Genomic DNA, 15,250 nt, shown 5'->3' on the forward strand with positions numbered 1-15,250 from the left:
GGGATTTCAATATAAAAACACCACTCCAGCTTTGAAATAAAAAAAAAAAAGCTGGAGTGGTGCTTTAAGGCTATGTTCACGCACTGTTTTTGCGGTGTTTCTTTGCATGTTTATTTTCATTGGTTTTGAATAAAACCAATGCTAATAAAAAGCACCAGAAAAACCTATGAGATTTTAGAAATCTCAGCACAGACACAAACCTGTTTTTTTTTCCCCCTGACAAATTGAAAACTGCTATGTTTTTTTAAAAAAGCAGCGTGTCAAATCTTCCAGCGTCTTTGCTGCTTTTTTGGTGAATGAATGAAAGTAATTTTAAATATGTACTGTAGATAAAGGACACCAAAAACAAAACAAAATATGGAGCAAAAACCGCGAAAAACAGTTTTTGGGTTTTTTTTTTTTTAACACAAAAAAATCAGGTTTTGATGCCAAAAAACAAAAACGCACTGTGTGAATATAGCCTAAGATTTATTCCAATGACTCATTATTTCCTACACGGAACAGGATCCACAATCAGGCCCTGTGCACATTGCATCATTTAGACGCCAGCACAGCCTCAGGGTTTCCCCAGGAAAAGTTTCTTCAGGAAAACACGCAACGTCATTGTTGCAGCGGCTCCGGCATCTTTCGCTCTTTATCATCGCAATAAACGTCTTACTTTTTCTTTTAACTGTTTCCTCGTTTCTGAATCCTTAAAGGGGGTTGACCAATACTCGGACAACCCCTTCTCAATCATTCTGTCTTCCCCCCGGTAAAATAACAACACTTAGATCTTTGTGCGCACGCTGCGTTTTTTGCGTACAGGTTTGGTTTTAAAACTGCATGCATTTCCTTCCCCAGCAAAGTCTATGTGATTTCAGGTTTTCTGTCCGCACGTTGCAGATTTTTGTGATAACCACAAAGATGCAGCATGTCAATTCTTTCTGCGTTTTTGCCAGCATTTTTGAGCTTTTCCAGTCAATAGAGTTCACTTAAAAAACGCACTGGGCAAAAACGTGGTAAAACAATGCATGACGAGAGAGGGGTTTTTTTAGAACCAAAAACGTGCTTCTTTGTGGTCAGCACAAAGATGCAGCATGCGCACAAAGCCTTACACGGACCTCGCATACTGGTGTCATCTTGCGGTGTCGGCACTGGCTCTCCTGGGGTTTGCGTCACATTGCGACGTTAAATGATCCCTGCAGCCAATCAGAGGCTGCTTCTCTGTGCCCTTCTTCGGACATAACTGAAGAGGGGGGTGACAACTGCTGACCGGCCGCAGGGAGAACCAGTGCCGACATTTCTGGAAACTGCGCTGGCACAGGAGGGGAGTATGGCTGCTAATATTTTACTGAGGGGAAACCGTGATTAGGAAGGGGTTGAGTGAGTAGTGGAGGTTAAAAAGTGAAGTAAGATGAAAGATGTGCACAGCCATGTCGTTTAGACATTGCTGTGCACCATGTTCATTTTATGGGGAGCTATTCTCCAAAATATGCCACCACTATATAGCATTCGTACGCCATAGATGACCAATGGAAAAAACATCACTGTGTAGTACGATGTTTCAATATGTCCCACTGCCTGGGAAAATGTCCCAGACCACGCTTTACTATGTAGTACAGAAAAAGAGGGCCGCATACAGGACCAGCACATGCCTAGTGCTTAGGGAACTATAGGTAAGAAAGGCCTACAACACACGTCGAAAAAAACGGTGCAAGTGAAATGCGATAAAAAAAAAAAAAAAAAACTAAAAAAAAAAAAAAAAACACACGCATTCCACTCGGACCAATATAACTCTATGGGCCCGCTCTCATGAGCAATTATTTTCTCAGCCCTAATCGGACGAGAAAACAGTCGCAGCATGCGGTGAGTGGAATGCGATCCTGTTTCACTCTCACCCATGCCAGTCCATGGGGCGAGCGAAACATTGCACTGCACACGTGTTACAGCGCTGTAACGCGAGAGCAGTGCGATTCTCGCATCAGCCGGCAACAGAGGAGCTAGGGAGATAAATCCCTCCCTCTCCTCCGCAGCACCGGCCCTCCCTTCCACAACTGTGGTCTGATTGCACGATCGGACCACAGTCGCATGACACTCGGCTCCCGCTGTGCTGTGAGTGTGTACCAAGTGTCATGCAAGCACTCGCACTAATCCCCGTGTGGCCTCAGCCTTAGTTGTCTATGTTGAGACTATTCCACAAAGTATACTCTAACATGCCTGCAAAAAGAAGAAAAGAATTAAAAAGATGTGAACCCATCTGACAACCTTAAAAGTATGTGAACACCTATGGGGCAATTTTTAGTTATTTTTTTATTTAGATGTATGTGCTTTTTTGCGATTATTCATTTTGCAGCATTTGTATACTATAGCTTCAGTGTTCCAGTATTCCTGGCTGCCAAATGAGTGAACTGAGGATCTGACAGTGAGCATGTTCTGACTTGAGAGTTTTATAAACGCCTATCTTTCCTCTTCTAAGTTCTTCTCAACCACTATATAGGAACAAAGCCGAGCTTAAATGTCACATGGTCATAAATCAGAATAAGGAAGAGAAAAGATATAAAATCTTGTGACCGAAAAAGTTCAGTGATGGATTCTCATTTACATCATTCTGCAGCCAGCAATAGTGTAACAAAGAGATAACAATTAGAATGAAACCAAATTGCAAATATTATTCTACGCAAAAAGACATGCATTTAAAGTAAAAAAGAAAACAAGCCCCCCAAAAAGATCCATCCATATCCTGTATCCTCCAATAGTTGTAAAAAGAAAAAAAAATAATAAATAAATACTTAAAATGATTCATCCAAGAAGCTCCCAGCTGGTACGTGCCCGGTCTTACCGCAGCATTCCTGCTCTGCAACAGAGGCTTGGTGTTCCTCAGTAGCAGCCTGTGGTCTGGATCCATCGTATACGGCTTTTTCTGATCAGTCGGCTTCTCGTTATCTTCATCAGATTCATAAAAGTTGTTTGCCTCTTCTATTTCATCCTGGAAGAGTTAATCCGTTCGGATCAGTCAACTTTTATCATTTTTTTTTTTTTTTAATAGATTCATAGAAGATGGACCATAGAGGGAAAATCCAAATTCTCTAAAATGGTATATGGATAGTGATTAGGACAGACAGACTGTTGTTAAAGACAATAAGTCATCAGGGTTGATGACTTAAAGTGAATCTTTACAAATTGCTTACATTAATAAAACATATCTAAAGCTAGGGTCACACGTAGCGACGCAGCAGCGATCACAACGGCGACCTGACCTTATCAGGATCACTGCTGCGTCGTTACATGGTCGCTGGTGAGCTGTCAAACAGGCAGATCTCACCAGTGACCAGTGACCAGCCCCCAGCGACGCGTGGAAGCGATGCTGCGCTTGGTAACTAAGGTAAATATCGGGTAACCAAGCAAAGCCCTTCGCTGGTTACCCGATATTTACCTTGGTTACCAGCGCACACCACTTAGCGCTGGCTCCCTGCACTCCTAGCCAGAGTACACATCGGGTTAATAAGCAAACCTTTGCTTATTTACCCGATGTGTACACTGGCTACGCGTGCAGGGAGCCGGCACTGACAGCGGCGAACGCTAGTAACTAAGGTAAATATCGGGTAACCAAGCAAAGCCCTTCGCTGGTTACCCGATATTTACCTTGGTTACCAGCGCACACCACTTAGCGCTGGCTCCCTGCACTCCTAGCCAGAGTACACATCGGGTTAATAAGCAAACCTTTGCTTATTTACCCGATGTGTACACTGGCTACGCGTGCAGGGAGCCGGCACTGACAGCGGCGAACGCTAGTAACTAAGGTAAATATCGGGTAACCAGCGAAGCACTTCGCTTGGTTACCCGATGTTTACCTTGGTTACAGCTTACCGCAGGCTGCCAGAAGCAGTCTCCCTGCTGCCTTCAGTTCGTCGCTCTCTCGCTGTCACACACAGCGATGTGCGCTTCACAGTGGGAGAGCAACGTCCAAAAAAATGAAGCAGGACATTCAGCAACGACCGGCAACCTCACAGCAGGGGCCAGGTCGTTGCTGGATGTCACACACAGCAACGGGACGTCGCTGCTACGTCACAGAAAATGGTGACTTAGCAGTGACGTCGCAGTCGCTGTGTGTGACACCACCTTTAGACCTGATGAAGCTGATGTACTTACTTTAAAAATCCCATGACAGGATGGCTGTATAATCTAGATACTAAAATGAGCATTTTATGTGTGTAATTATTCCACGTGTTCTGTCTCCGCTCCATAGTGTGGTTGGGAGCTCCTCACTGCTCCTCCCTTCTGCAGGAATCGCTCATCGTTCAGTACAAGCTGCAGACATCAGTTAGCTTCAACAGAGACCAAATACACAAACTCATGAGCTCTATTACTTTTTAGGTGGTCTCAAAACTCTAATCTTAATATATAGATTCTTAAGCCATTTTGACAAGGATTTTCAAAGTAAGTACACCCCCCGAATCCGGTCCAAAAAAAATCTATGCAATAGTACATCCAACTTTTATTATGAAATCTGGTGATCTATCGACTTTAAACAAATCAAGTCAGAAAAACAAGCCGGAAAAGTCGCAGAGGAGCAAATTTCCATCTTAGAATCTGAGTAACATATTTACAGATTTCTCAACTTTTTCTATGACCGTAAACGGTGACATTTTATTTTTAGGAGAAGCACATGGTATCAGACTCCCTTACATTCTGGACTTTTCCCTTACAGATTAGATTTATGCCTCCTTCACATGTCCGTGTCTCCGGCACGTGTTTGGTCCATTGCCGGAGACACGGGCACACGTAGACCCAATGGGTCTGCACACACGTGCGTATTTTGCCATGGAACGAGTGTCAGTGTGGAGCATACGTGTGCCCGTGTGCTCCACGCATAGACATGTCAGTTTTTCTCCGGCATCACGGGTGTCACAGGGACCGCACGGATGTGAACCGTGTGACACGCACCAGAGAAAACATACGTGTCTGTGAAATAAAAGGAATTTCTATACTCACCTTCCCCAGCCCTGCTGTCTCTGCCGATGCTGTCACTTGCTTCTGACCCCCGCTCATTATGCTCATTGCATATTCACTCCACTGCGGGCCAGAAGCAGCAGCGGGGAGTCAGCAGGGCCGGACATTGAAGATCAGCACCACGGACAGCGAAGCCAGGGACAGGTGAGCAGAAAGTTCCTGTTCTCCGTGTGTTATCACGAATAACACACAGAGAACACACGTGTGCCCTAAACACGGCTCACTGAGGACAATATGCACCTTTGACACGTCCGTGAAAAACATGCGTAATTTTCACGGACATGTGAAAGAGGCCTTAGGCATAGCAGGGCAGGTCTGGGTCCACAGGTTACAAGGCAGTGCCAAAAAGTAACATTATGTCACCAACGTAAAGGAACAAAAGTCCTGGAAAGCTAAATGTCAACCATTGTGCTGCAATACCAAACACGCCCTGCGGAGGGGGGGGGGGGGCAGCTTTTAGAACAAATCAGGAATTTATTTTTGATCTTGGAAATTTATTTTTTTCAAAAAAAGGTTTTTATTGGTTTATTTTTTTTGTTTTGCCAAACAGAAAATTGTTTTAAATGTTTGTCAGAGACGATAAAGGGGTAAAAAAGAGGTAATCTGAAGTATAGTCCAAAAGGTTCAATGTCCAAAAGATCCCCATAGATTTTAGCAGGATCACTTTTTTTTTTTTTTTTTAATTTAAAAGGCAATTAAAAAATGACCATCTTGGTTCTCAGACTTGCTACATTTCCAGTCACAAAGATTACAGCTGGGTTTATGTTAGATGATGGTGGGCAGTAAGTGACATCCAACTGGCTAATTTAAAGGGAATCTGCCTCAAGGCTTTTACCAAGAAATCATGAGGTAGGGACAGAGATCCTGATTCTAGCGATATGTTGGTTACCAGGCTGCTTGCTGTCATTTTTATAAAATCACACATTTGCAGCAGATCTGACAGTTATTCAAATGCTGAGCTTGACTGTTTTCTGTGCATAGGCAGAAAGCTGCCAATCAGTGGAAGGGACATGGTTGAATTACCTATCATCAGACCAAAGTGGAGCCTTAAAAATAATTTCCTACTGATTAAAGTGATTTTATACAAACTACAGCAAGCAGCCTAGTAAGTGACACATGGCTGCAATCAAGATGTGTGTCCCTACATCAAACTGCTTTCAGATTAGGTAGAATCTCCCGGTGAGATTTCCTGTGTAGCCTGAGTGGCCGCACTTCGTTACGCAGCCCAGTAAGTGACACATGGCTGCAATCAGGGTCTCTGCCCTACATCAAGCCACTCAGACAAGGAAGAAGCTCCCGATGGGGATTTCCTGCGCAGACTGAGTGGCCACCCTTCCTATGAGCACAGAATAATCAGTAATAGGTCTCTCAGGCTGACATTGTTCTCGCTTGTGGTGCACTCACACGGGACAATTATCGGGAGACAAGTGTTCCAAGGAAGTTAAAATGGCCTTGTAGATGTCAGACGGACAGACTGTGGCTGCATTCAATATTGGTTTCCGGTGGTTTATACCAAGGGTAGAGGCTGGTAGAGCGCGTGCGAACATGGACAACCCCTTTTACCAAAAGCAGCTTTTCTGTTTTCCCCAGGATTCACGCCTACAAGTCCTAAATGCCGAGTTGCTCACGGATTGCTGAACACTTGAGTAGCTAAGCCACATTTCACCCAACATTATCCAACTCCTGCCAATGACTTACAGAAAACTTCTATCACTCCTGGCGCTGTGGGAAACACCGGGGGAGGGTTTGAGACGGTCTCTTCCTCTGATCCTTATTTTAACAGTAGAAAAATTCCATTAAGAAAACCCACCAGCGTTGATTTGTAATGCAATTACTGTAATGAAACACATCACGCTTTTGCTTACTGCGCGCTGTCAGTGTTATGGGTCACGAGCCGCTGTCTTCATTGGCAGTATGCAAATTAAGAATTTCATTAATAGGAAAGAAAGAAACAAGTCTCTGCTAACGGAGTATGGCGGCTCCCAGAAAATACAGCCATAATTGATGGATCTTGTTTATCGGCAAGTATAATGCCACATAATGTCTTCTTGTGTCTCCGCCGGGTCACAGTGCAATCCAAACATTCTCTATCACTTCCCTGTAAAGTGACCGACCGGCAAGAATCAATGCCGAATTCACTACAATGGTCGGCGGTAAAGAGCCCCCCCCTCCTCGCCACTTCTATCTACAGGCATTCCACTCAGCAAATCGCCAAAAATGTTTTAGCAGCTGTGTGGCAAAGTGCAGCACCACTACTATGTTTTTTGCTCGCATTACCAATTTTGCAGGAGACCACTGCAGCCAAACACTGCCCCCAGTGGTCACGTGCTGCCTTAGCAGCAATAGTGATCAGCTGTGAGGTCAGTAAAGTATGACAGAAGACCAGTGTGGACACGGATTAGCTGCAGCAGTCACAACTGGATACTTTTAAATAAGTTTCTACCAATCACTTCAACCAATAATAGTTATAGAAACCGTTAACCCCTTCAGACCCGGGGCACTTTCCGTTTTTGCGTTTTTGTTTTTTGCTCCCCTTCTTCCGAGAGCCGTAACTTTTTTTATTTTTCAGTCAATCTTGCCATATGAGGGCTTGTTTTTTGCGGGACAAGTTGTACTTTTAAATTAAACCATACGTTTTACCATATGGTGTACTGGAAAACAGCAAAAAAAATTCCAAATGCGGAAAAATTGCAAAAAAAGTGTGATGGCACAATAGTTTTTGGGATGTTTTATTCACGGTGTTCACTATATGGTAAAACTGATGTGTGGGAATGATGCCTGAGGTCGGTGCGAGTTTGTAGACACCAAACATGTATAGGTTTACTTGTATCTAAGGAGTTAAAAAAAATTCACAAGTTAGTCGAATAAAAGTGGCGCACGTTTTGCGCCATTTTCCGAAACACGTAGCGTTCTTATTTTTTGGGATCTATGGCTCAGTGACGGCTCATTTTTTGCGTCTCGAGCTGACGTTTCTAACGGTACCATTTTTGCGCAGATGCTACGTTTTGATCGCCTGTTATTGCATTTTGCGTAAAACCTGCGGCGACCAAAAAACGTAATTTTGGCGTTTGGAATTTTTTTGCCACTACGCCGTTTACCAATCAGATTAATTTATTTTATATTTTGATAGATCTGGCATTTCTGAACGCGGCGATACCAAATATGTGTATATTTATTTCTTTTTTAACCCTTTAATTTTCAATGGGGGGAAATGGGGGTGATTTGAACTTTTAGGGTTTTTTTTATTTTTTAAAATTTTTTTTTTTACTTTTTTTTTATTTTACTAGTCACCCTAGGGGGCTACAGCGATCAGCAATCCGATCGCTATTATCTATCTGCTGATCACAGCTATACAGCTGTAAACTGCAGATACAGTCACTTTCTTTTTCCCTCTGTTCCGTGCCGAGGGAAAACGAAAGTGAAACATTATACCTGCAAGCGTCATCACATGACCCTGTGCTACGATGGCAACCACCGATAGTCACGTGATCACGCACGTGACTTCCGGTGGGGGTGGTGGTAAGTAAAAAACATGGCCGCGCGCATTTAGATCTTGCTGCCAGACTGGCAGCAAGATTTAAGGGGTTAATGGCCGCGGGTGGAAGAGATTCCACCCGCGGCTAGCAGGCACACGTCAGCTGTTGAAAACAGCTGATATGTGTGCCGACCGCCGCCGCCTGCCCGTGGCAGGGGGCGGGGCTTAACGGGACACGCTCCATGACGGATATATCCGTCCATGGTCGTGAAGGGGTTAAAAAGGGGATTCCACCAATTTATGTTAATTCAAATTGGGCACACTGTGGTCCTAAAATAATAAGAAATTAAATAAATGATTTTTTAATCATTATTTTTATAGAACCACCAGGAGCCCAATCTGAATTATTATAGATTAGTGGGCCATCCCTTTAACACTTTCAATAACTATACAAATACATTTTACATTATATATTGTATTATTTTAAATATAATATATAATAATTAGTATTCATTAAAATGGGCGCATGGAATCCTATAAAAAATATAGTAATAATTTATTTTACTTTATTAACTATTACTACTTTAGGACCATCATGTCCCCAATATGAATTAATATAAATTAGTGGACAACCCCTTTAACAGTTTCTAAACTCTTTAAATACATTTTAAATTATATCTGTTCTTATTACTTTATATATAAAATATAATAATTACTGGCCAACCCCTTAAAGAGCTTCTTTAACAAATTATATACACATACCGGTACATACATACAAAATTTTAGATCTACACACGCACGCACGCACGCACGCACGCACGCACGCACGCACGCACGCACGCTCTCTCCTCGGCTCCTGGCTTCTACAACCAGCAGATGAGTGTCAAGTGACCGCTGCAGCCAATCAGTGGCCATAGATCGTCGCCTTACCGTGGCTTTCATAGTCTCACCCACCAACCAAGCCTTTAAAGGGACACTTTCAGCTTGCTGCAAAAGTTAAATCACAAATTTCAGCCCTTCCTGTCTCATCTCGTAGTCTGCTTTTGTTCACCTGCAATGTTAGTTTAAGCTTCTTATCTTGATCATTAGTGGGTCTGAGCAGTGTGTGAGCTGTAGTCTGACTCCAACCCCTTCTGTGATTAGCAGCTTCAGTCCATGAAAATATACACCTAAAGCCTGGTGTGGGTGGGGGCAGCTCTCAGAGCTCTGCTACATACAAAATCTAAAATCTTTCACTGCATCAGAATGGCTGCAGCCAATGATCTAAGTGATACATTGTTGCATTCAAGATCTCTTTGCCTACATCATGCTGTGCTCAGACGAGGTAGCAAAAACCAGCTGACAGATTCTGTTTATAGGGAATCTGTCACCAGGTTTTGCACACTAATCTGAGAGCAGTATAACATAGGGGCAAAGATTCTGATTGCAGCGGTGTATCACTTACTGGGCTACTTAGTGTAGTTTTGATAAAAATCACAGTTTAATCAACAGGAGTTTATCATTAGAGGACTACCTGGCGTGCTGATAGGAAGTCCAGCATATTCATGTGCTCTGTAAAACTGCAGAGAAAACAATGATTTGATCAAAATGACATCAAACAGCTCAGTAAGTGACATCGCTGGAATCAGGATCTCTGTCTCTACATTATGCAGCTCTCAGATGGCGGAGCAAAAACCTAGTGACAAATTCCCTTTAATTTCGAAGGGAGTGGAGGGGGTCTATGCACTCACAACCTTAAGAGTAATATTGAATACTCCCCTATCCTAGACTTTAAACTGAGCGCCAAAAGCCCCCGTTCATTGCCCGCCTCTCCATTGGTATGCGTGGCACTGTGCTTTTTTTCCTCTCCCCCTCACATCCAAGTTATTCGGGAATCAACATACCATCAATATCAATTCACTGAGAAAACAGAAATCACATGGGATGGGAAGTCATTAGTCTGAGAGAGACGGTTGTGAAACTTGACACAAAGGAAGAGTGCGCCATCGGCAAGGTAGATCCCGATACAACTAAATCTGCGAACGTTCATTTGACTAATCTCTAGAATTCATTAACCTAAAAAGGTTTAATTTCCATTTTCCTGCATCAGCTCTATTTATGAAATGTTGTGCCCTATAAATACGCTGTTATTTTCCATAGTCAAGCACCCTCTTAACAAATCTTCTCATTAATATGTAAATGTAAAGTCAATCGGTCTTCTCCCTGACAGCGCTATGAATTGCCAGTGCACTGTATAATCTGCTGTGACTTGGCATCCGCTATTTATCATGAAATATGTCAGTTAGAAGAATTATGGGGAATGCGCGGCAATCGCTAAGGCTGCAATCTACTTTGTCAACGTTTAATTGTTCCTTAAATCTCACATTTACATATAAACAGCCGAAATTCTGATCCATAATCAGACAAATAAACCAAATTAAAAACCTCTTGGGCATCTCAAGAAATCTTGTTATGGAAATATAATAATTGGGGGGGTGGGGGGGGGATGTCGAGGGCGGAGAAGAGGAAAACTAGAAATACTAATATTCACCAATCACTGGAAATAAAATAATTCTGTTTGTAGAAACAGCGCCATCTCCCATCCACAGGACGGGTCCGGTACTGCATCTTATCCACCTTATCCCTAGACCAGGCTAAGAGGAAAATTGACCCCTGCATAACCAGGACAATTTTTGTGTTTGTGCTTTTTTTTTCCTCCACTTCTGTCATTGATAAAAATGTGTGTGTGTGTGTGTGTGTGTGTGTGTGTGTGTGTGTGTGTGTGTGTGTGTGTGTGTGTCCGGGATTGGCATCTGCACCGTCGCAGCTACAGCCACAAAATTTTGCACACTCACACGTCTGGACCCCGAGAGCGTCATAGGCTATGTTTTGAGGGTAAATTTTAACCCCGCTCTTTACAGCTATTCACCAAAAAACCTGCCTCCATTAAAGCGAATGGAGCTGGGAGCGACAGTGCAGCCAGAACTTCAGAAGAATGCGCAGCCACGCCCTTATATGGAATGTTGGCATGTCACAATGCAGCCAGGGAAAGAGACAGACACAAAGAGACAGACAAAGACAGACTAACAGGGAAAGAGACAGACAGGGAAAGAAAGGGAAAGAGACAGACAGGGAAAGGGACAGACAAAGAGATAGAGAGACAGAGAGATATATACAGAGGGGGAGACAGACATTATAATTACATTTTTATCTATTTGTTTTGTAGTTTTTGTGTGCAGAATACATTTTTGTTAATACATTCTATTTTGTTAGCAGCAGTTATTAACCCGGGCGAAGCCGGGTAGTACAGCTAGTTTACTATATACAGTGCCTACAAGTAGTATTCAACCCCCTGCAGATTTAGCAGGTTTGATAAGATGCAAATAAGTTAGAGCCTGCAAACTTCAAACAAGAGCAGGATTTATTAACAGATGCATAAATCTTACAAACCAACAAGTTATGTTGCTCAGTTAAATTTTAATAAATTTTCAACATAAAAGTGTGGGTCAATTATTATTCAACCCCTAGGTTTAATATTTTGTGGAATAACCCTTGTTTGCAATTACAGCTAATAATCGTCTTTTATAAGACCTGATCAGGCCGGCACAGGTCTCTGGAGTTATCTTGGCCCACTCCTCCATGCAGATCTTCTCCAAGTTATCTAGGTTCTTTGGGTGTCTCATGTGGACTTTAATCTTGAGCTCCTTCCACAAGTTTTCAATTGGGTTAAGGTCAGGAGACTGACTAGGCCACTGCAACACCTTGATTTTTTCCCTCCTGAACCAGGCCTTGGTTTTCTTGGCTGTGTGCTTTGGGTCGTTGTCTTGTTGGAAGATGAAATGACGACCCATCGTAAGATCCTTGATGGAGGAGCGGAGGTTCTTGGCCAAAATCTCCAGGTAGGCCGTGCTATCCATCTTCCCATGGATGAGGACCAGATGGCCAGGCCCTTTGGCTGAGAAACAGCCCCACAGCATGATGCTGCCACCACCATGCTTGACTGTAGGGATGGTATTCTTGGGGTCGTATGCAGTGCCATCCAGTCTCCAAACGTCACGTGTGTGGTTGGCATCAAAGATCTCGATCTTGGTCTCATCAGACCAGAGAACCTTGAACCAGTCTGTCTCAGAGTCCTCCAAGTGATCATGAGCAAACTGTAGACGAGCCTTGACATGACGCTTTGAAAGTAAAGGTACCTTACAGGCTCGTCTGGAACGGAGACCATTGCGGTGGAGTACGTTACTTATGGTATTGACTGAAACCAATGTCCCCACTGCCATGAGATCTTCCCGGAGCTCCTTCCTTGTTGTCCTTGGGTTAGCCTTGACTCTTCGGACAAGCCTGGCCTCGGCACGGGTGGAAACTTTCAAAGGCTGTCCAGGCTGTGGAAGGCTAACAGTAGTTCCATAAGCCTTCCACTTCCGGATGATGCTCCCAACAGTGGAGACAGGTAGGCCCAACTCCTTGGAAAGGGTTTTGTACCCCTTGCCAGCCTTGTGACCCTCCACGATCTTGTCTCTGATGGCCTTGGAATGCTCCTTTGTCTTTCCCATGTGACCAAGTATGAGTGCTGTTCACAAGTTTGGGGAGGGTCTTAATTAGTCAGAAAAGGCTGGAAAAAGAGATAATTAATCCAAACATGTGAAGCTCATTGTTCTTTGTGCCTGAAATACTTCTTAATACTTTAGGGGAACCAAACAGAATTCTTGTGGTTTGAGGGGTTGAATAATAAATGACCCTCTGAATAAACTTTTCACAATTTAAAAAAAAAAAAAATAAAAAAAATAAATAACATTCTTTTTTGCTGCAGTGCATTTCACACTTCCAGGCTGATCTACAGTCCAAATGTCACAATGCCAAGTTAATTCCGAATGTGTAAACCTGCTAAATCTGCAGGGGGTTGAATACTACTTGTAGGCACTGTAATTCAAAGTGGGCAAAAATGAAGTAAAAAAAACCAAAACAATCTTTTTGAATTTTGTTTTTGATTGGATTTGGGCCACCAGGCCTCAAACTTTTAGTATTTCAGACGAGGGAACATGAAGAGGGCTCATTTTTTTGTGTGGCTCCAGCTGTAGATTTTAGGTTAAGCACACACTGCAAGAAAAACGGAGCAAGTGGAAAGCTATATAAAAAATAAAAAAAAAAATAAAAAAAAAAAAAATCACGTTCCACCTAGACCCATGTTGTTCTCTGGGCCCACTCCCATAAGCAATTTTTTTTCCCAGCCCTAATTGGACCGAGAAAACAAATCGCAGCATGCTGCGGATGGAATCCGATTAGTTTTCACTCGTACCCATACATGTCTATGGGTGCGAGAGAAACATTGCACTGCACTTGCATCACACCGGTGGAATGCAAGTGCAGTGCGAGAATCTCACTGTGCTGTGATCACAGGATCGCATCACAGCGTCATGACACTCTGCTTACACTCAAGCAGAGCAGGAGCCGAGTGTTATGTGATTGACTCGCATTAATGCCTGTGTGTCCCCAGCCTTATTGGTACCATTTTGGGGGGCATACTGCTTTTTGATTGCGGCGACATGACCTCAAAAAAAAAAAAAAAAAAACTGTTTTGACATTTTTTATCTTTATAACATTTAGTGTGATTTTTTTTTTTTTATAGACAGGGTGATAACAAAATGCTTACATATGCTTTTAATTTCTTTAACGTCTTATTTTTTGGAATGGGAAAAGAGGGATGATTCGAAGTTTTATTGTTTAGCAGTTAAAGAGAATCTGTCACCAGGGTTTTTCCAGCTAATCTGAGAGCAGCATAACATACAGACAGAGACTCTGATTGCAGCGATTTGTCACTTACTGGGCTGCTTAGTGTAATTTTGATAATCAGCAGTAGATTATCATTAGAGGACTACTTGTTATGCTGCAGGTAGTCCAGCATATTGATGATTTCTGTATAACTGCTAGATCTGCAGCAGAGAAAACAATGATTTTAGGAACATGACAGCAAACAGCCCAGTAAGTGACACATCGCTAGTATCACGGTCTCTATTCCTACATTGTGCTGATTTCAGATGGGGGAGCAAAAACCTGGTGACTGATTCCCTTTAATTTGGAAAGGAGGGGAGGGGGTCTATGCAGTCACAACCTCCATATAGCAACCACCCTTTATCACCTCCCACCAATTTGTTCATCAATATCATCGGACTGAAGATAGGTCATCGAAATCTAATGACCTGAGAATCCCTTTAAAGTCTTACTATTATTTCCAATTACTTTTGCAAAGGCCTGACATTTTGATCAGTAAAAAACTTCTGAACATCCCCCTAAATCGCTAAAATGAATGAGTAGACGCACTCACGTGAGTGCTGCACTCCACTTACACTTACTATGGGGTCAGTTTATTAAACCTAAAATCATAAAAGGATATAAAAAAACAGACTGAAGCAGAGCGGCACGGCTAGTCACCGTTCAGTACATAATGGTTGGCAGTTGTAATTGCGCCACACCGTAGCTGACCGTACTGTTGCACTGCAGTCGGCTGTCAGTCCCAGGGACGTGGTGACAGCCACCACTCACGATGCACAAAGCGCAGACTGAACTTGCGCCAGATGCACCTCTATGACTGAAAGCCGGAGGCTGCCAGGAGGAATAAAGGTCATTTCTTTTCGGTAGCCCAGTTTTTAGTACAGCGGATGAACAGCTTAGGAGTTAACAGATTAACAACAAATCCTTAGATTTATAGCGTTTTTTTTTTTTACATGACAGGTTCCTTTCAAGGGGCAATTCACAAAATATTAGGATACGCTTCATTTATGGGAATAAATTATTGATAGCTTTTGGGCG

At 42.9% G+C, this 15,250-nt stretch overlaps 1 protein-coding gene across 2 annotated transcripts in view; it reads right to left on the reverse strand.

The window, feature by feature from the left end:
• AP3B1 (adaptor related protein complex 3 subunit beta 1) overlaps positions 1 to 15,250 on the reverse strand; it is a 350,885-nt gene that overhangs the window by 242,603 nt on the left and 93,032 nt on the right. For both annotated transcript variants that reach the window (XM_075325641.1, XM_075325633.1), the window contains exon 8: positions 2,819 to 2,965. In XM_075325641.1, the coding sequence (XP_075181756.1) occupies positions 2,819 to 2,965 (147 nt within the window). The remainder of the gene's footprint in view (positions 1 to 2,818; positions 2,966 to 15,250) is intronic.

The sequence above is a fragment of the Anomaloglossus baeobatrachus genome, chromosome 1 (genome assembly GCF_048569485.1).
Source record: "Anomaloglossus baeobatrachus isolate aAnoBae1 chromosome 1, aAnoBae1.hap1, whole genome shotgun sequence".
Classification (NCBI taxonomy): domain Eukaryota; kingdom Metazoa; phylum Chordata; class Amphibia; order Anura; family Aromobatidae; genus Anomaloglossus; species Anomaloglossus baeobatrachus.